Below are 19,853 nucleotides of genomic sequence, written 5' to 3' on the forward strand. Positions count from 1 at the left end.
TTGACCGTCATATACTGTAATTAGGCTTCCCTAAATGTGGTAGCCTCCCTCCTTTGTCCTGGGCTCTTTCTTCCTGCAAATTTAGAGCTGTACCAGTATTTGCAAACCAAATATTTGCAAGTAAGAAGGGAAGCCTCCATCTGTTTCAATTCATATTTGTGCTTTTCCAAAGCCACTTGCAGTTTCTCTACCCTGTTTCTATGATATAATTTATTTTTCCATTTAAGCCCTTAGGATTTTGTTTCATGCTATGTGATCTAGTTAGGAAATATATATTGGATATTATGACTTTATGATACCTTATAACCCACTGGGTCTGATTAGAGATGAATGTTACAAAGCTAAATCAGAATAAGGGTAAATTCTTCCTGTCATCAATTTAAGTGGTGACCAGGAAACACTTTTGCTATCTCTTACAATATTTTTGCAGTTGTTGAATTGTAATGGTGTGTGAAAATGTATTTGGGAAATATGAGGAGAGCTACATGAGGAAAACCATGCAAAAGATTTATCAGCCCATAGAAGGAGAGGGGATTGAGAAACATTTCCTTTCCTGGTTTTCCACAGAGTAAAAGAAAGAGAAATATTTTCAATCTTGTAAACTTCCATTAATGTAATCTGTCAATAAGAATAGTGTGAGTACCTGGATGTGCTTGTCTAAACTACCTCAAAGGATTAATATGAATTCTAATAATACCTTAGTTTTATTCAAATTCCTGCCTCCTTCTGAGCTGTGTTTGCCAAAGACGATCTTTCATAGACATCAATTGAAAATGATTGTAAATATTCCATAATTTTGTTTCTTCTTATATTATGATTATTGCCCCATTATATTCATATATAAAACCTCCTCTTTTTAATCAGGAATTTTTCCACATAGTGATGAACTGAAGTGAATTTCCAGTCAATACCATAAACATGAGGCAGGTGCAAATTAGATAAAACTAAGCTGTAATTCTCAAGAGACAATATAATAATGTGCACTTACATCACACCCTTAGAAAATAAGAACCAATATTCCAGTATCTGCTCAAGAGAAGTCTTGGAAAACATGATTTACTTTTAAAGGTTAATTGAAAATGTGATCTATAGAATAGACAACTATTCCTTTATGGCAAATAAATCACCTCTAACATTCCTAACGAAGAAAGAAAGAGTGCTGAATAAGCATCTCTATGAATATGCAAAGACATTTTCAAGAGCAAAGTTCACCTGACATAGAATTAATCCTTGCAGATAATACAGATATCATTTTAACTGACTGGACAAGTCCAGGAAGGCTTGAAGTAAGGGATGAAGTGTCTAAGCTTTCTTCCTTGGAGCCTGGTGACATTCTTGATAATTTTTGAGGAAAACTATGGATCTGATGCTGATGAAAAAAATAGACCCAGAAAGAACATTAATCAGGCACAGTGAGTACCATTCTTGACATTTTAATTACAGCTTGCTTGCATTCATATAGATACAGAAAAAAGTTGTCACAGGAATAGAACAAATTACGTAGCTTCATTAAAGTTCTTTACAATGTGTTCTTCCCTTTAACATATCAGGCCTCGTATGTCATCTGAAGGGGGCAATTTAGTCTTTCACACTGGCTCTGCCAAGAATATTGAGTTCAGAACTGGATCACAGGGCAGAATTAAACTTAATGAAGAAGACCTTGCTGATGTTTTTAGTCAGGTAATGATTTGGATCTGTTGTTCACAATGTTATTTATTATTATCTAAATGCAATTCTTTAATAATGCTCAAAGGGGATTCAGAAAATCAGATTTAAATATGTTGACACGTGATGATTCATATACATTCCCATCAATTATATACTGTTTTCTGAAATAAATATATTATCTAAAGTAGGGTAGTTGTTGAAATCTAGGGGGAAGTTCATTCCACAGGGTAGGAGCCCCCACAGAGAAGGCCCTTCCCCTGGGGGCTGCCAGTCGACATTGCTTGGCTGACGGCACCCTAAGGAATCCCTCTCTGTGAGAACGCACAGGTCGATGGGAGGTACAAGATGGCAGTAGATGGTCCCATAAGTATCCCGGTCCTAAGCCATGGAGCGCTTTAAAGGTGGTAACCAATACCTTGAAGCGCACCCGGAAGACAACAGGCAGCCAGTGCAGTCTGCGCAGGATGGGTGTTACATGGGAGCTCCGAACCGCTCCCTCTATCACCTGTGCAGCTGCATTCTGGACTAACTGGAGCCTCCTGGTGCACTTCAAGGGGAGTCCCATATAGAGAGCATTGCAGTAATCCAAGCGAGAGGTAACAAGAGCATGAGTGACCGTGCATAGGACATCCCGGTCAAGGAAGGGGCGCAACTGGCGAATCAGGTGAACCTGATAAAAAGCTCTCCTGGAGACGGTCACCAAGTGATCTTCAAAAGACAACCGCCCATCCAGGAGAACGCCCAAGTTGCGCACCCTTTCCATCGGGGTCAATGACTCGCCCCCAACAGTCAGCTGTGGCTACAGCTGACTGTACCGGGATGCCGGCATCCACAGTCACTCCATCTTGGAGAGATTAAGCTTGAGCCTGTTTCTTCCCATCCAGACCCGTACGGCTTCCAAACACCGGGACAGTACTTCGATAGCTTCGTTGGGGTGGCCTGGGGTGGAAAAGTACAGCTGCGTTGCGTGTCATCAGCGTAAAGTTGGTACCTCACCCCAAAACCACTGATGATCTCACCCAGCGGCTTCATATAGATGTTGAACAGGAGAGGCACGAGAATCGACCCCTGCAGCACCCCACACGTGAGGCACCTCGGGGTCGATCTCTGCCCCCCTGCCAACACCGTCTGCATCCGGTCAGAGAGATAGGAGGAGAACCACCGATAAATGGTGCCTCCCACTCCCAAACCCTCCAGCCGGTGCAGCAGGATACCATGGTCGATGATATCGAAAGCCGCTGAGAGATCTAATAAGACCAGGGCAGAGGAATAACTCCTGTCCCTGGCCCTCCAGAGATCATCAACCAACGCGACCAAAGCCGTCTCCGTACTGTATCCGGGTCGAAAGCCAGACTGGAACGGGTCTAGATAGACAGTTTCATCAAGGTATTGGGGTAATTGACATGCCACCACACTCTCTACAACCTTTGCCACAAAGTGAAGGTTGGAGACCAGACAATAATTTCCTAAAACAGCTGGGTCCAGGGAAGACTTCTTGGGGAGGGGTCTGGGTCTCACCATCGCCTCTTTCAAGGCAGCAGGAAAGACCTCCTCCAACAAAGAAGCATTTATAATCCCCCGGAGCCAGCCTCGTGTCACCTCCTGCGTGGCCAGTACCAACCAGGAGGGGCATGGGTCCAGTAAACATGTGGTGGCATTCAACCTCCCCAACAACCTGTCCATGTCCTCAGGAGTCACAGGGTCAAAACTATCCCAAACAGTTTCAACAAGACGAGTCTCCGACCTCTCACCTGGATCTACCCAATTTTGATCCAACCCATCCCGAAGCTGAACAATTTTATCGTATAGATAACCGTTAAACTCCTCGGCACGCCCTTGTAATGGGTCCTCCAGCACCTCCTGTTGAAGGAGAGAGCGGGTCACCCAAAACAGGGTGGCCGGGCGGTTATCTGCCGACGCAATGTGGGAGGAAACGTAGAGACGCTTCGCTTCCCTCAATGCCACTAGGTAGGTCCTACTATATGATCTAACTAGTGTCCGGTCAGCTTCCGAACGGCTGGATCTCCAAGCACTCTCTAGGCGTCTTCTCTGGCATTTCATCTCCCTCAGCTCCTCGAAGAACCAAGGAGCTGGTTGAGACCTACGCCAGGTCAGAGGCTGCAAAGGCACGACACAGTCCAAAGCCCCAGCCATGGCCAGTTCCCAGGCCGCGACTTGTTTTTCAGCCGTGCCGCGGGCCAGATTCTCAGGAAACGGCCCAAGCTCCGTCAGGAACCTCTCCGGATCCATCAGGCGCCTGGGACGGAACCAACGCATTGGTTCCGTCTCCCTGTGGTGTTAATTAGCGGTCCGAAAGTCCAGATGAAAAAGAGAATGATCTGACCATGACAGAGCTTCAACAACTAAATCATTTAAAATCAGATCATTCAACCACTGGCCAGAGACAAAAATCAGGTCTAGAGTGCCTCCCCCGATGTGGGTAGGGCCGTCCACTAATTGAGTCAGGTCCATGGCCATCATGGAAGCCATGAACTCCCGGGCCGTCGAGGATGCCACGCCAGCTGATGGCAAATTGAAATCCCCCATGACCAACAGTCCAGGGGTTTCAACTGCCAACCCAGCCAGCAACTCCAACAGCTCGGGCAGGGCTGTTGTCACGCAGCAAGGAGCCAGGTACGTGATCAACAAGCCCACCTGAGTCCTACGACCCCACTTCACATAGAGGGATTCACAACCAGCTATCTGAGGCACAGTAGTCTCCCTCAGTTCCAGGCTTTCCTTATTGACTGCCATATGTGGCAGTCAATAAGTATCCAGACCACAGATTTGGTCTCTCATGTGATGCAGTCTTTATGCATTTACTAGCCTTGATTGTTGTTATTTTTGCAAGCAGCTACAATAATTTTGCATAGATTGCAAGACCAGTCTGAGGCTCATGAAAATTCTACAGTTTGAGAAAAGGAGCTCCTCTCTCCTAATTTTTTCAGCATAGGCCAGTGATTGAAAATTTTCATAGAAAAATGAAATAAGGTTCTGTAGTTTATTTATTCTTCCTGTCACTGTTAGTTTAATTATAGGCCTCTCCTATGTCATCCAATATTTTCCATGCTCAAAAATGCAATGCCTAAGTGTATGATGACCTAATGCTAGTTGTGGCTGGCCAAGAGTTCATGTTTTTGCTATGCTAGTTTAACTCCCATTGGAAAACATTACCACCTTCCCAACAAAACACTTGTCAGACTTCAAAAGCATGGCCAGCTGGGATGCCTGATAGCGGTCACTAGAAGGATAAGAAAGAGTAGACACAATGGCATGGTAGAGTTGAAAACAAACTCTTCATAATAGCCTAATTATGTTGGGGTTTGAATCAACTATCTGGAGTTTTATGTTTTTTAACTAATAGTGTATAATACTAAAAAGCATGTTGTGAAATTTCCCGACTCGTATGGCAACTCAAAAATGCTTTTATATAGAAATATAGTAAATACATATCCTAGTTTAGAGGAGATGCCAGCTATGTTAGAAAACTCCCTATGGTTCGTAAAACTGCACAGGAAAATCCAAACTTTCCTCATCCTCTTCCTCGTCATCTTCCTCCTCTACGTCCTCGTCCTTGTCCTCTTCCTCCTCCTCCATGTCCTCCTCCTCCTCCTCCTCATCATCTTCCTCCTTCTCTGCATCCCCCACAACTGTTTGGATTAGCCTCTGCAGTTTTCTTTGCAAGATTTTTCAGAAGTGTTTTGCCATTGCCTCCTTCTGAGGATCAAGAGAGAGTCAACCAGTTGGCTTTGGGTCTAAGGTATAATTAAAAATCTTTAATTTTTTAATTTTTAATCCAGTCTCCTGGATTCTAGCTAAGTGACCTAAGAATTACACCAATTGGGAATCCAGGAACCTGTAGAATCTTCAGGGACTCTGCCCCAAGGGTCAAGTTACTCAAGAGTTTCTCAGGGTGAATAACCTCTATCTTAGCCAACATTAATGTTACAATCCTTTCTCTCTCTCTCTGAGTCATACCCAAATGTTGTAACATGGGTAGATTTTTCAGTATTCTCCTCATTTGAACAAATACTGTGGAGTATGGGGTAGAGTGCTAGCCCTCTTACTACTGACCTACTTCAGTGGAACTATTCCACCTTTCATGCATTTAGCCAGTGAGCCTTCATATGTGTAGTGATATGAATATGACTTAGAGTTCCTCACTCAGGACTGGCAGCATGATGCCTCATCCATTTTTAACACATGAACTGATCATGTGGGTCTTTCTGCCTGGACTGGAAGCTAATGGTATTGGAGCATTGTTCGCAAATACATATTCGAAAGAGGACAGCTAGCAAAAGCAATCCCTAAAAACAGCAGGGCCTATAAAGAGTAAGAAACAGAATCTCTTCCTCCTCTTGGACAGTGTTCTCTTCATTCACTGAGAATTATGTTGGCTGCAATTTTTAAGCATTTGAGAATTGTTTATTCCTTTTCTTTCTAAATATAGATCCAAAGGAATAAAGATGAAATTCTAGAACTAAAAAGACTCACCAGCACAACTCTCATGGAGATCATTCAGCTTCAGTCCCAGGTATTTTTTAATATCTCTTATGTATCATATATATTGTACATCTAGTACAAACATCACATTTTACTACCAAATTAATTGATTAATTTGCTGTCCTGCAAAATAGTTTTTACTTCCTAGTTGAGAATTCTATATTTTATGCCACACAAAGAATTTTAAAAAAATTAAATTTAAATTTAAATTAAATTTAAATTTTAAAAAAATTGCCATATGAAAAAAATATTCTATAAAGAATAAAATCCATTTCTAACTACTGCCACAGATGAATTGTTTGAATTAACTGTAAATTTTGAAAAGAGAATAATTCATTGCTTGTTAATAGGTTGATGTCTTAACCGTTGGATAATTGGATGGTGATTGGGACCAATACTACTTTAAGAATAAGGACACCTCATGTAGATGAGGAAGTAGAATCTGAAGGGCAATAAGGTGTTAAAAAGACCACATAGACCAGTGATGGTGAACCTTTTAGACACCGAATGCCCAAACTGCGTGCGCATGCCCAAACTGAAAGGTACATGCGCACACATGAATGCACACATGCATGGACGCAAGCATAGCAGTGGTGTTATTCAGCCGGTTATATCTGGTTCTGGTGAACTGATAGCGGCAGCTGCGGGACACTCCGCCCACCTGGCCAGACATCATCAGGTCCCATTTTTGACACTTTGCGCATGCGTGGAAGGCTTTCACATTTTCAAACCAGTAACGGAAGTAAGTGAATACCACCCCTGATGCACGGGCATGTGCACATGTGCAATAGAGACCTGAAGATTAGCTGGCCAGCGGGAGGCAGGGCATCCAACACCAGCAGCGCGGCAAAAGGTAAGATCCTTTTTTTTTTGTGAACTTCTGTTTCATCGTTTGCAAGGAAACAGAAGCTCACAAAAGAAATGCCATGGAGATCTGACATGGGGCAACGGTGCACCTGCCAGCAGGGAGGGGTCTGTATGCCACCTCTGGCACGCGTGCCACCTTTGGCATGTGTGCCATAGGTTCACCATCATGAGCATAGACTATCCTGGATTTCTAGAAAGGCTTCATAAAGGAGAATGGTCCATTTAATTATTTCAAAACATCAACACCTACAATTAATGCAGTAAAAGAAATCTTTCTTGTATAATGTATTTTTTAAAACTCTGGAAATACTAAAATTCTCAAAGTAGATTCTGCTGAAATGGTATCTTAAGTCAGTTAGAATTCAAATTACCTGAAATCTGCAAATATTTGTAAAAGTTGCATAAATGTAACATAGAAAATTTGCATTTTTTTAAAAAAAGTTTTTGCTATGGGACTTTGCAGATGTTTTATTAAAATTATGAAATTGGACAGAACAGTAATATATGACGGTGCCAACAAATAGATTTATCTAATCTACATGCCATTCCTTTTCTGCTGCAGATTGTGAATATTGAAGACCGATTTCATAATCTTGAGATGGTGAGTAACATGATGTACACCTTTTATGTACTTTAGGGTTAATTAATTGCCAGAAGTAATAACGCTTAAAAAATGACTTCATTTTTGCTTTATGTATTGTTCCAGATCTTCCTTAAAAAAGCCTGTAATAGCAACCCTTGCCAGAATTCTGGAATCTGCATAAACCTACTAGATGCTTTCTTTTGTCTTTGTCCCAACAATTGGCAGGTAAGGTTCTTAGAATTGCAATGTATAAAATACACTTTGCAACTAGCATTTTGCACTACCCAAGAGTCAATCCAGTGAAATCAGTCTAACTTATGAAAGGAAATCAGAAACTAGTCAAAGCAGATCTTATATGCCCATGCAACAGAATAACATGGTGCAGGAGATATTTGCCAATAGGGCAGACTAGGCAGAAATTATAAGTTGCTATAGATATTAAGAGAACTACAGATTGGAGGTATTATATACCACATAATCTGTTCATCCACCTTAGGTAGTGGAGACAGAATATCTATCATCCAGGTTGTGAAATTCTGTTGCTCTTCTAGCCAGCTTGTGCATTCTGTCCTTGATCTCAGGCATAATTTGTCTTGGTCCAGACCAATCACCATATACTGTAAACTTAGACTGCATAATTCTTTCTCCAGATTTTTAGACTGAAGTCTTCCTGGTCACCTGCCATTTGAGATCTTTTTCTTGGAGATGTCAGGAGTTGAAGTGGGATTTTTGGCATGCAAATTTGTATTCTGCTATTGAGTTCCATAACCTTCTCTTGCATTTAATACCTGACAGCTGAAAGTCTGATTATTTTGAAAAGTGCTGTATACCAAGGACGCTTAGAAGGGAACTACTTAGTGATGGAATCTGTAGGTATTGAAAATGCATGATGTTCTGTCTCCTTCCCCACTTCTGATCAACGAACTGGCCTTCAGCCAGTAGATTCATGGCTCTTACTCACGGAGTAAGACTTTCAGCTCTCTTTGAAATGGTTCAGCTAATTTTTGCATCCCGTGGAATGAGAGCAGTCCCAAAGCTCCTTATATATCCTGTGGAGTGGGGCTCCTGCTCCACCCTTCCCTTTGATGACGCCACCTCTCTAATCTTCTGAAGCACGGTCAATCCAAGCTTGATTATTATCAGCTGTGTCTGAAGGCGTAGCTGGGGGAAGGGAGGAATCAGGGGATGACAGCCTCATTACGTCCTCTGACTGGTCTGGTTCTGGCTCCTGGAGCCAGGCCAAAGGCATCGGGTCTCCCGAGGTAAGCCTTACCGGCCCTTCCCCCTCACTCTTGGAATCACTTTCGGGCATGGGGCCAAGTATGCTAGCCAGCCCAAGAATTTTCAGTTGCTTACATTTGTTTTTGCTGTGATGATTCTTAGTTGAAAAATATACAAAAGAGAGTGGTTTAGGGGGGGAAATGGGAAGGAGAGCAGAAATTATTGCTCTCCCCAACTACAAAATTACAGTTTAATTTGTGCAGACAAACCCTTTTAAAAAAAACAAAATTAGGAATATATACTGGCCATCTAATATTAAAGCAGCAGCTTAATTACCATACAAATGGCCTATATATAGTATATTTTTCAATATAATGTACATCTCTTTGTATATCTAGTATCAATTTTTTAGGGCTAATTGTATCTGAGCTGATTTTCAAAAGAGTTTTATGCTTTTTTACAATATTTCCATGCTTCAAAGTAAATAAAAATGCACTGTACTTAAATGAACAAGGAAGATGCAGCCACAAAACCAAGTTTTGTTTTACTGTTTATAAAGGGAGCATTACAGTGGGGAAGTTGGATACTTTATACCAGTCTTTTTTTTTTCCTTGACAGCATTAAAATGTGTGGATTTTGACTGCCAGAATTCTGCTGGCTGGAGAATTCTTGGAGATCAAATTTGCCAAGATTAAGAAACATTACTCTGTACCTTTTGAAATTTTATATCATATATTGGCTTGACGCACACGATTTAATCACCGATTTACTTGGAAAATAAACTGTGCTTCTCTTTTCAGGGACCAGATTGTTCTGTTGATGTTAATGAATGCCAGCTTTATGAAGGAACATCCTTAGGATGCCAGAATGGAGCAACATGTATAAATAAGCCAGGGAAATACAGGTAATTCTAATAATCTTATAGGCAGTCTTTTGTATAGCATTTTTAAATGCCACTTTTGTATGAGAACATCTGTCCTAGTCAAGAGAACAGATGAATAGGAAGATATTAAACAGAAAGATACTTTTCTAGGCCCTTCATAGTAGGACAGATTCATGTTGCAAATCCTAAACTATATAAGTTTACCTTTTCACCATTACATAGTTCCTAATTATGACAGTAATTGAGATCACAATTTTGGAAGCAGGTTATGACAGTCATAACTCTCACGTGATTTTAAAACCTTTTTTGTTGCATGAGTCATTAAGTGAATGCAATGGTCGTTAAGCAAACACCATAGTCATTAAGGGGCATTTTTTGCTGGAAACCAGAAATTAACATTTTTTTTAAAAAAATGCTGTAAATCATGATCATAGAGTACTAGCTGTACATTTTTGGCTTGATTTATCAACTAACTAGACTTTCAAGATGTCTAAGTATGTATCACAACCCTGAAACATAACTAGACACAAGGACAGTTTTTTCCCGAATGCCATCACTTTGCTTAACAACTAATTCCCACAACACTGTCAAATAATTTACTAAGACTGTATTACTTTTATTCTTCTCTTCCTTATTAGTGCTATCTCTTCCCACTTATGACTATAACCATGTTGCTTGTATCTTTCAATTTATATTGTTTTTATTTGTTTCCTAGTATGATTTGATAGCTTATTACTAACCTTGACTATCACTAAATGTTGTATCTTTTTATTCTTGAATAAAATTCAAGAATAAATTGAATTGATACTTCTTGATGAATTATCTTTTATTCTCCTTATGTACACTGAGAGCATATATACTGTAATGTATTACTGTAAGTTTTGGCGGGAGTTTTAGGCGGGAAATATCTCGGTTCTGATTGGATGCAGCCTCAGGCTGAAGTGTATATAAGGAGAGGTTTTTCTCCAGAGTTTTGCTGGGTCACACTATATTAAAGAGCTGTTGTCACTAACCTGGTCTCCTGCCTCGTCAATACCCAAACTTAACATTGGCGACGAAGGTGGGATCTTGAGGCAGAGCACCAGAACAGAGCTGAACTCACTACGAGAATCAAACCCAGCAAGGTGACGGCCATTGCAGCGATGACCGGCTACACGCCACCCACTCCGTTTGACCCTGCCCAGGAGACATGGGGAATATATATGACCCGTTTGAAAGTTTCCTGGAGGCAACGAGCTACAGGAGTCTCCGACAACCGCAAACGGGCTTACTTCATAAGCCACTGTGGGTCAGCAGTCATCGCCGTCAGAAGCCCTAGCGGAGCCAACACCGCTACACTCCGTATCGTGGCAGACCCTTCAGACCCTCCTGAAGAATCACTACGCACCAGCCCGTCCAAACACGCTCGACGGCACGAGTTTGGGAGCGAGGCAACAAGAAGGCGAGTCTATCAGCGACTACATGGCAGCCCTGAGACAAGCCTCCAAGCATTGCAGTACCGCGATCTGGACGAAGAGCTGCTGGAACAACTTATACGGGGGGTCAGAGACATCCGTTTGAGGAGACGGTTGCTAGCCAAGAGCAACCTGACATTGGCAAACGCTCTGGGCGAAGCCAGGGCCCATGAGATGTCCAACCATGCAGCAGACACCTTACAAAAGCGACTCACGCCAATGGCGGGCGCAAAGCCGAGCGCAGTCCACCACGAAGAAACCTATCGTGAGTCAACCAGCGAAGAGGAGGAAGAAGTCCACTACACCGGAAAATCGACAAGGGAAGACCCGGAGGAATGCGGAAGTTGCGGGCGACATCAGCGCCAAAGATGTAAGTTCAGGGCGCCATTTGCGGCGGTGTGAAAGGAAGGGCACCTGGCTCAAGTCTGCCGAGCACCCCAACCTTCCGCCGAAAATTCAAATCGGCCAATCAGAGCGGCTCTGAGTCAGAGATGCAAACCCCACATTCCGCGAAATTTCAAACCAGCCAATCAGAGCGCGAGATCGGCGAGGCGACCAGCGATTGGCCAGGAAAGAAAGAGCGCGAAGTCAAACCGAATGACTGTTACCATAGACCACGCAGCTACCGCGCCGAAGAAAAGATCTTCACAAACCCGACAATTGAAGGCGTACCGTGCCGACTGGAAGTAGACACAGGATCAGCTATCACAATCATGTCCTGGGACACTTTTGTGAAAGCCTTGCCGCACATCGCAGCGCAAGCTACAGAAACAACGGCTCCGGGTGCAGGATTACCAGGGCAACCGCATCCCTGTTCGAGGGACAACGACCGTCGAGGTCAAGTACGGGACATACGAAAAGACCCTGCCCATCACGTTAGTCGAGGGAACCTTGCCAAGCTTGCTGGGGCTAGACTGGTTCAGGGCGTTGGGAATGGGGGTGACTGGCGTCCACCGGAGCGGATGCAACCTGCAAAACGCCCTACTGGAGGAATTCGCAGACGTATTCGAGGACCGTTTAGGCAAGTACAAGGGGACCCCTATCTCCTTCAATTTAGACCCCCAAATAGCTCCCATTAGGTTAAAGGCAAGGAGGGTTCCTTTTGCACTCAAACCTAAAATCGACAAAGAGTTAGATAAATTAGTCAGCCAGGGGATACTAGTGCCAGTTGACCATGCCAAATGGGAGGCAATCGTCACCCTATAAAACCAGACGGGTCCATAAGAATTTGCGCTGATTACAAGGCTACCTTGAACAAAGCATTGCAAAGAGCGCCTACCCAGTTCCAGTAGTGCAACACTTATTGCACTCACTAGGACACGGGCAAGTTTTCGCCAAATTAGACTTGGCACAAGCGTACCAACAGCTACCCGTAGATGCTAGCACAGCTGAGGCCCAGACCATTGTAACGCACCGGGGTGCCTTTAAGTGCACCCGGTTACAGTTCGGGGTGAGTGTGGCCCGGGCTATTCCAAAATTTGATGGGCGGCTCCTACAAGGGTTACCGAGTCGTACCCTATTTCGATGATGTGTTGGTATCAGGGGAAGATTTAAGAGAACTGGGGAAGCGATTAAGGAAAGTTTTGGCCATTTTTAGGTCGGCAGGATTAAAAGTCAAAGCAAGCAAGTGTCAGATAGGGGTCGAATCTGTTGAATTTTGGGCTATAGAATAGACAAAAAGGATTCACCCACTGAGAGCAAAGTCAAGGCGATAAAGAGCCCCAGCACCCAAAAACAAGACAGAACTCCAGGCTTTCCTGGGTCTGGTAAACTTTACGCCGTGTTTTTAAAAGACAAGGCAACCGTTGCTGAACCGCTGCATAAATTGCTTGGAAAAACACTGTTTGGTCGTGGGGAAGTCAGAGAATAGGGCATTTGAGGCAGTAAAAGTTTGCTATCAAGCGATAGCCTGTTAATACAATACAACAACAGACTGCCGTTAGTATTGGTTTGTGATCGTCCCCTATGGAGTAGGAGCGGTACTTAGCCACAGACTCCCAAACGGCACTGAAGCCCCTATAGCGTTCTATTCACGAACGATGTCCCCGGCTGAAAGGAATTACAGCCAGCTAGATAGGGAGGCTCTCGCAATAGTGTCAGGGGTGAAAAAATTTCACGAATACGCTTTTGGGCGTGATTTCGAAATTGTTACTGATCACAGACCGCTATTGGGGTTACTGGCTGGCGACCGCCCAACGCCAGTAGCACTCTCACCTAGACTGACCAGATGGACTATTTTTTTGACCGCATACTCCTACAAGCTGCAGCATCGGCCTGGAAAGGAGCTGGGGCATGCGGACGCATTGAGCAGATGCCCATTGCCAGGGGAAATCGAGGACCCCACCCCGGGCACACCCGTTCTACTAATTGACTCTTTGGACTCGGGGCCAGTCACATCGCAGGAAGTGGCTCGGGCCTCCTACCGGGACGTTGTTTTAAGGACTGTAATCAGTTGGGTTCAAAGGATGGCCGCTGCGGGCGACGTTTCAAGGAATTTGTAAAGAAAAAAGGGGAATTGTCTGTGCAAGGGGGGTGCCTGCTCTGGGGGGATAGGGTGGTAGTTCCAGAGAAGCTGAGAAAAAAAGTTCTGGAACTCCTGCATGAGGGTCACCCAGGAATTGTAAGGATGAAGGGTTTGGCTAGGAGCTATGTCTGGTGGCCCCTAATGGACAGGGAAATCAGTGACAGGGTTGGCCGATGCCAAGTATGTCAGGAATCCAGACCACTACCACCTACGGCCCCAGTTTTGGAGTGGGAGAAACCCCAAGGCCCTTGGTCCCGCATACACATTGATTTTGCCGCCCTTCCACGGCCAAACATTTCTAATTGTGGTGGATGCATTCTCCAAATGGCTGGAGATCATCCTAATGAAATCCACAACCGCGGGAGCTGTCATCTCAGCACTAAAACACCTTTTCGCCACGCACGGGCTACCGGACACCCTCGTGTCTGATAACGGCCCACAGTTCACCGCAGCATTATTTGAAGGGTACCTGGCTGAAGAGGGCATCCGACATGCCCTCTCAGCGCCGTTCCACCCTGCGTCGAACGGCCTTGCTGAACGCTTTGTCCGGAGTGCGAAGAAGCGCTATCACGAAGCGGCCCGGCGATTGGCAGGCACAAATCGACGCATTCTAACCGTCAACACAGGACCCCTGTGTGGCCACCGCCGCAGCCCAGCCGAGCTATTAATGGGCGGAAGCTACGGTGCCCGCTAGACCGGCTACACCAACTACGACAGGACGGGTTCAAAACAAAACCAGATAGAATCCGAGAGTTAAACATAGGAGACTCGGTGTGGGCACATAATTACAGCGACGGCCCTAACTGGAAGAGGGGATAGTCATAGACAAACGGGCCCCAAATCTTATCTAGTGGAACTAGACGATGGCAGAATCTGGAGGCGCCACATAGATCAATTAAGAAACAGATTGAGCGATAAGGCAGAATTAGGCGAGAACAGCCCTGACTATGATTTGATTAACCCCACAGCTGACCGGCGCCAAGAACAAACAGAAAGCGTAAGCAAAGAACCAAACAGAGACTTATCTGAGTCAGGCGAGGTCCAGCGACACCCTCCGGTCCCTCTAGAGGACAGCAGGTCCGAGCCGGCGAATAATCCAGGGCCGGATGGCCGGGAGGAGGAGCTCAGAGGAACGAAAAGTCCCTCCGGCAAGCTCGACTCAACTCCAGAAAGTGAACTGCGCAGGTCCGGGAGAGTCAGGAGACGCCCCACGTACCTGCAGGACTACGTAGAGAAGTAATATGCAAATATTGGCAAAGTGCCTTCTGGGAGGGAAGGAGTGTAATGTATTACTGTAAGTTTTGGCGGGAGTTTTAGGCGGGAAATATCTCGGTTCTGATTGGATGCAGCCTCAGGCTGAAGTGTATATAAGGAGAGGTTTTTCTCCAGAGTTTTGCTGGGTCACACTATATTAAAGAGCTGTTGTCACTAACCTGGTCTCCTGCCTCGTCAATACCCAAACTTAACATATACCAAAGACAAATTCCTTGTGTGTCCAATCACACTTGGCCAATAAAGAATTATATTCTATTAAAACAGAGGCCTAGACAAATACTGTACAGCATGCACAGAGTTGGTATCAGCATATGACATTTTCTCATTTCAAAGTGCTAAGACAATTCATCATTGACTACTATCTCTGTACTCCCTTTAAGGATGTTTAAGATCAGATTCCAGAGACTTAGACCTTATTTTCCACAGTGCCGATAACAGATCTCTAAGCAGCATCCAGAGGCAATGTTTACTATTCTTATATTTTATTACCTATAGCAGAACCAATACCATGAAACACACCAGAAATCTGGAACAACTACGGTATTTTCTTATGTTTCTCAGAATAACTTTGAAGTGGATCCCCTAAACACTATCTGGAAACTAGATTTTGGTGTGCTTTGATCTATTGTGAGAAACAAAAAAATACAGCAAGGTTCAGCAGCTTAGCCCTTCTGGGAATGCTTTCATTACCTTCAAGTTATCTGTGCCATGACTCGGTACAGATGGGTCTCTTCTATCTGGACACAACTTCCCTTTCATGGGGTGATAGAACTGAGTACATAGAGTAAAAAACTCAGTGTATTCTGCTCTGTATGTTTATAACAGATGTTGTATATATCGCATTACACATGCATTCTATGGGAAGCTCTCGACTTAGCTCATTTAGTGACCATTCGAAGTTACAACAGCACTGAAAAAAGTGGTTTATGACTGTTTTTACATTTATGATCATGGGAATGCTTTTATAATTTTTTACATTTTTCAATTGAGAAACTTGGCAATTGAGTCATATTACAATGTCCCGGGGTCATGTTACCTTTTGTAAACTTGCGGCAAGCAAAGTCAATGGAGAAGTTAGATTCACTTAACTACTGTGTTACTAACTTAACAACCACTTGCTTAACAACTGTAGCAAGAAAAGTTGTAAAATGGGGTAATGTCTCACTGAGCAACAGAAATGTTGGGCTCAGTTGTAGCTGTAAGTCAAGAACTACCTACATATGTAGAAAAACAAAGAAAAAAAATCAACCCTTCAACAATAAATAAATGTTCTCTCTTTATCTTCTCAGCCCTGCCCACTATTTCCAGAAAAACATTTTGAGTTATCCTTTTTTTCTGAGGCAGTTCACCAAAATATGGGCGAGCTCTTGTTCATTAGTCATGATTCATTTTATTTGATTTTTTTGATTAAAAAAGAGACTGGCTTATAAAAGTTTCTAACAAAAAACATTTTTCTGCTTGACATTGGAAAATTATACTTAAAAACAGCTTTTAAAATAATTTATCTTTACAAATCTTTACAAATATCAAACTGACATCCTTTTTGTTTTAGAAAATTTTGTCATAGCTTAAAAGTTTTTAAGTGAAGGCAAATTTAGATCAACATATACTTAGAGATTCTTTTTTGGGGGGAAGGGGATTATTCAGAGGTTTTCAATGCTTTCAGTTTTAAAATCAAGATCCCTTACAATAAGAAAACTTAGTACAATAGGTCATACTCAATAAACTGCTTGATCCATCAGTCTCCATTTGAAGTCTTCAACTGAGGGATAACTTACTGAATAAAATAATATATGAATAATAAAACCGTGTGAGTGTCAGTGTAAGTCTCTGTGTCTCTCTCTTTCTGTGTGTGTGTGTGTGTGTGTGTGTGTGTGTGAGAGAGAGAGAGAGAGAGAGAGAGAGAGAGAGGGACAGAAACAGAGACACTGATCAACATTACCATCTTTTATTGTTCTACTCTAGAGCAATAAAAGATAATGATACTGATGGACTGACAGAGTAATCTGCTTGCTCTGTATGGAGAAAGAGAGAGACAGACAGACAGACGGACAAACTTTCACACTAGGATAAGCTGGAGCAACCAGTAAATTGTTAAAAGCCAAAAGTGGGTGAAGCCCCACTTTTTTCCTCAAAATTATTTTTCTTCCTGGAATTCTTTTTCTTCTTTCCCTTATTTTTCCCCTTTACTCCCCTCCCCACAACACAGGAAGAGCTTGTTTGCTAAATCAATTATTATTAGACTCCTAAACTGACCTTTTTCAGAGGCTTTTGAAACTGGGTGAAGAATAGCATGAAAGTTGGCAAAGGTTCGCAACTTCCTCTTTCTGTTTAGATAATGGTGTTAAACCCCAAGCAGCTGTGCAAGATCAAGGAAGCAAGACTTCACTGAGTTATCTTTAATCCTACATTAGGGTAAATGTCACTGCCACATAGCTACATTAAGATAAATACTGAATCTTGGAAGCTGTTCTAGGATTTCTCCATCTTCATTCATAGTAAGGTGAAGATTCTTTGAATGATATAAAACATTTCTTTCCAGCCTCCTATAGAATGTGATGCTGTTTATGAGATACCAGCTGACTTACTCATTGTCTCTTGATTATTCAGGGATTCAAACTATTCTTATTGTCAAAGTGAGTTTAGTAATGTTCAGCTACGGCCAACATCTTATAATTTTAATCAAATTAGAACCAGCCTCTGTCTCCTCTTGTAGGAAAAAATCCTTTCTTACTCTTTTCTGTGAGACTATCCCTCATTTATTTTTATTTATTTATTTATTTATTTTGTCACAACAATATACATAAGCATCACACAAAAAGATTATATAGTATATAAACATATATATGAAGAAATATAAGGAGGTATAAGCAAATATATATATAAGAAAAAAAGAAAAACAATAGGACAGGAACGGTAGGCACATTTGTGCTCTTACGCACGCCCCTTATGGTCCTCTTAGGAATGGGGTGAGGTCAATAGTAGAAAGTTTTTGGTTAAAGCTTTTGGGATTATGGGAAGAGACCACAGAGTCAGGTAAAGTGTTCCAAGCACTGATGATTCTGTTGCTGAAGTCATATTTTCTGCAATCTAGATTAAAGCGGTTAACATTAAGTTTAAATCTATTGGTTGCTCTTGTATTATTGCAATTAAAGCTGAAGTAGTCTTTAACAGGAAGGACATTATAATGATTCTATGAGTTAAACTTAGGTCTTGTCGAAGGCGACGGAGTTGTAAGTTTTCTAAGCCTAGGATTTCAAGTCTGGTGGGATAAGGTATTTTGTTGTTTTCAGAGGAGTGAAGAACTCTTCTTATAAAATATTTCTGGACACGTTCAATTGTATTGATGTCAGAGATGTGGTGAGGGTTCCAGACAGGCAAGCTGTATTCTAGAATTGGTCTAGCAAATGTTTTATATGCTCTGGTTAGTAGTGTAGCATTTTTGGAAAAGAAGCTATGCAAGATTAGGTTTACAACTCTTAGAGCTTTTTTTGCTATGTAGTTGCAGTGGGCTTTGGCACTTAGATCATTTGATATGAAAACTCCAAGGTCTTTAACAGGATGGAGGTCATCTGTAAGGTAATGTCCATCAAGTATGTACTTAGTGTTTGGGTTCTTTTTTCCTATATGTAAGACTGAGCATTTACTGGTTGAGATTTGGAGTTGCCAAGTTTTAGACCAAGTGGTTAGATGATCAAAGTCTTTTTGAATGGTAGATGTATTGTCTGTGGTGTTAAATAGTTTGACATCGTCAGCAAAGAGAACACAATTACCTGAGATATGGTCACAAAGATCATTTATGTATAGTATGAACAGTGTTGGTCCAAGAACGCTGCCTTGGGGAACGCCACTTTTGACAGGAATAGGATTTGATAGAGCATTGCCAATTTTGACCACTTGTTTTCTGTTTGACAGGAAAGCTATTATCCAATTGTGGAGGGGTCCTGAGATGCTGTAGGATTTTATTTTTAGGAGAAGTTTATCATGTACTACTGAGTCAAAAGCTTTGCAGAAGTCTATGTAGATTGCATTTATTGTTTTGCCTTGATCAAGATTTATAGTCCATATGTTTTTACAGTGGAGAAGTTGTAAGTTACATGATAATTTTTTCCTGAAACCAAATTGTTTATTAGCAAGTAGGTTGTTTGTTTCTAAGTGGAACGTAATGGATTGGTTGATGATTGATTCCATAACTTTGCAGGTGACGCAGCACAGAGAGATTGGTCTGTAATTTTTCAACTAAGCTGGGATCTCCTTTTTTGAAGATTGGGATGACTGTGGCTAGTGACCAAAGTTTGGGAAGGGAACTGGTTGTGAAAGCTTTTTCAAAGATTATGCTTAGGGGTTCTGATATATTAGTGGAAAGTTTTTTTAAGAAGTATGCACATAGTCCATCGGGTCCAATAGATAGCGATGGTTTCAAGTTACGAAGAGCTTTTCCAACATTATCTTCTGTGAATGTGTTAAGTCGTCATACTCATTGTTGGTACGATTTGGGAATGTCAGATAAGTGTCATCACTGTTAACAAAAACTGAGGTAAAGAATATATTGAAGAGGTTTGCTTTAACTGTTTCGTCATTGCATTCTTTGCCGTTAGAATCTTTTAGTGGTGGGATGGATCTTGAGTCTTTAAGTTTATTGTTCACAAAATTATAAAAGACACGATTGAAATTTGTGCACAGAAGGTCCTCTTCTTGCTTGGTGTGGTAATTTGTGCAATCATTTTTTATTTGGTTGCATATATTTCTGTAGCGTTTTTTGAAATTTGCTACGTAGCCTTTTTTGTTTCTTGTCCTGAGGGATTTTTTTTTGATTGAAGCTTTTTTATTGATATGGGTTGTTTGCTTTTTCTGATCTTGGTGGTCGTTTGTGGT

General features: G+C 42.2%; 1 protein-coding gene across 2 annotated transcripts in view; it reads left to right on the forward strand.

Moving 5' to 3' along the window:
- Positions 1 to 1,289: 1,289 nt before the first annotated feature.
- CUBN (cubilin) overlaps positions 1,290 to 19,853 on the forward strand; it is a 49,267-nt gene continuing 30,703 nt past the window's right edge. Inside the window, exons 1-5 of one of the 2 annotated variants that reach the window (XM_058181695.1) lie at positions 1,290 to 1,412; positions 6,119 to 6,202; positions 7,601 to 7,639; positions 7,745 to 7,846; positions 9,643 to 9,746. In XM_058181695.1, coding sequence (XP_058037678.1) covers positions 6,176 to 6,202; positions 7,601 to 7,639; positions 7,745 to 7,846; positions 9,643 to 9,746 — 272 coding nt within the window. In that variant the 5' untranslated portion in view covers positions 1,290 to 1,412; positions 6,119 to 6,175. Of the gene's footprint in view, positions 1,413 to 6,118; positions 6,203 to 7,600; positions 7,640 to 7,744; positions 7,847 to 8,308; positions 8,491 to 9,642; positions 9,747 to 19,853 lie in introns of those variants that run through there. The other variant, XM_058181696.1, reaches the window with a different exon arrangement.

This window comes from Ahaetulla prasina, chromosome 4, assembly GCF_028640845.1.
Source record: "Ahaetulla prasina isolate Xishuangbanna chromosome 4, ASM2864084v1, whole genome shotgun sequence".
NCBI classification, from domain to species: domain Eukaryota; kingdom Metazoa; phylum Chordata; class Lepidosauria; order Squamata; family Colubridae; genus Ahaetulla; species Ahaetulla prasina.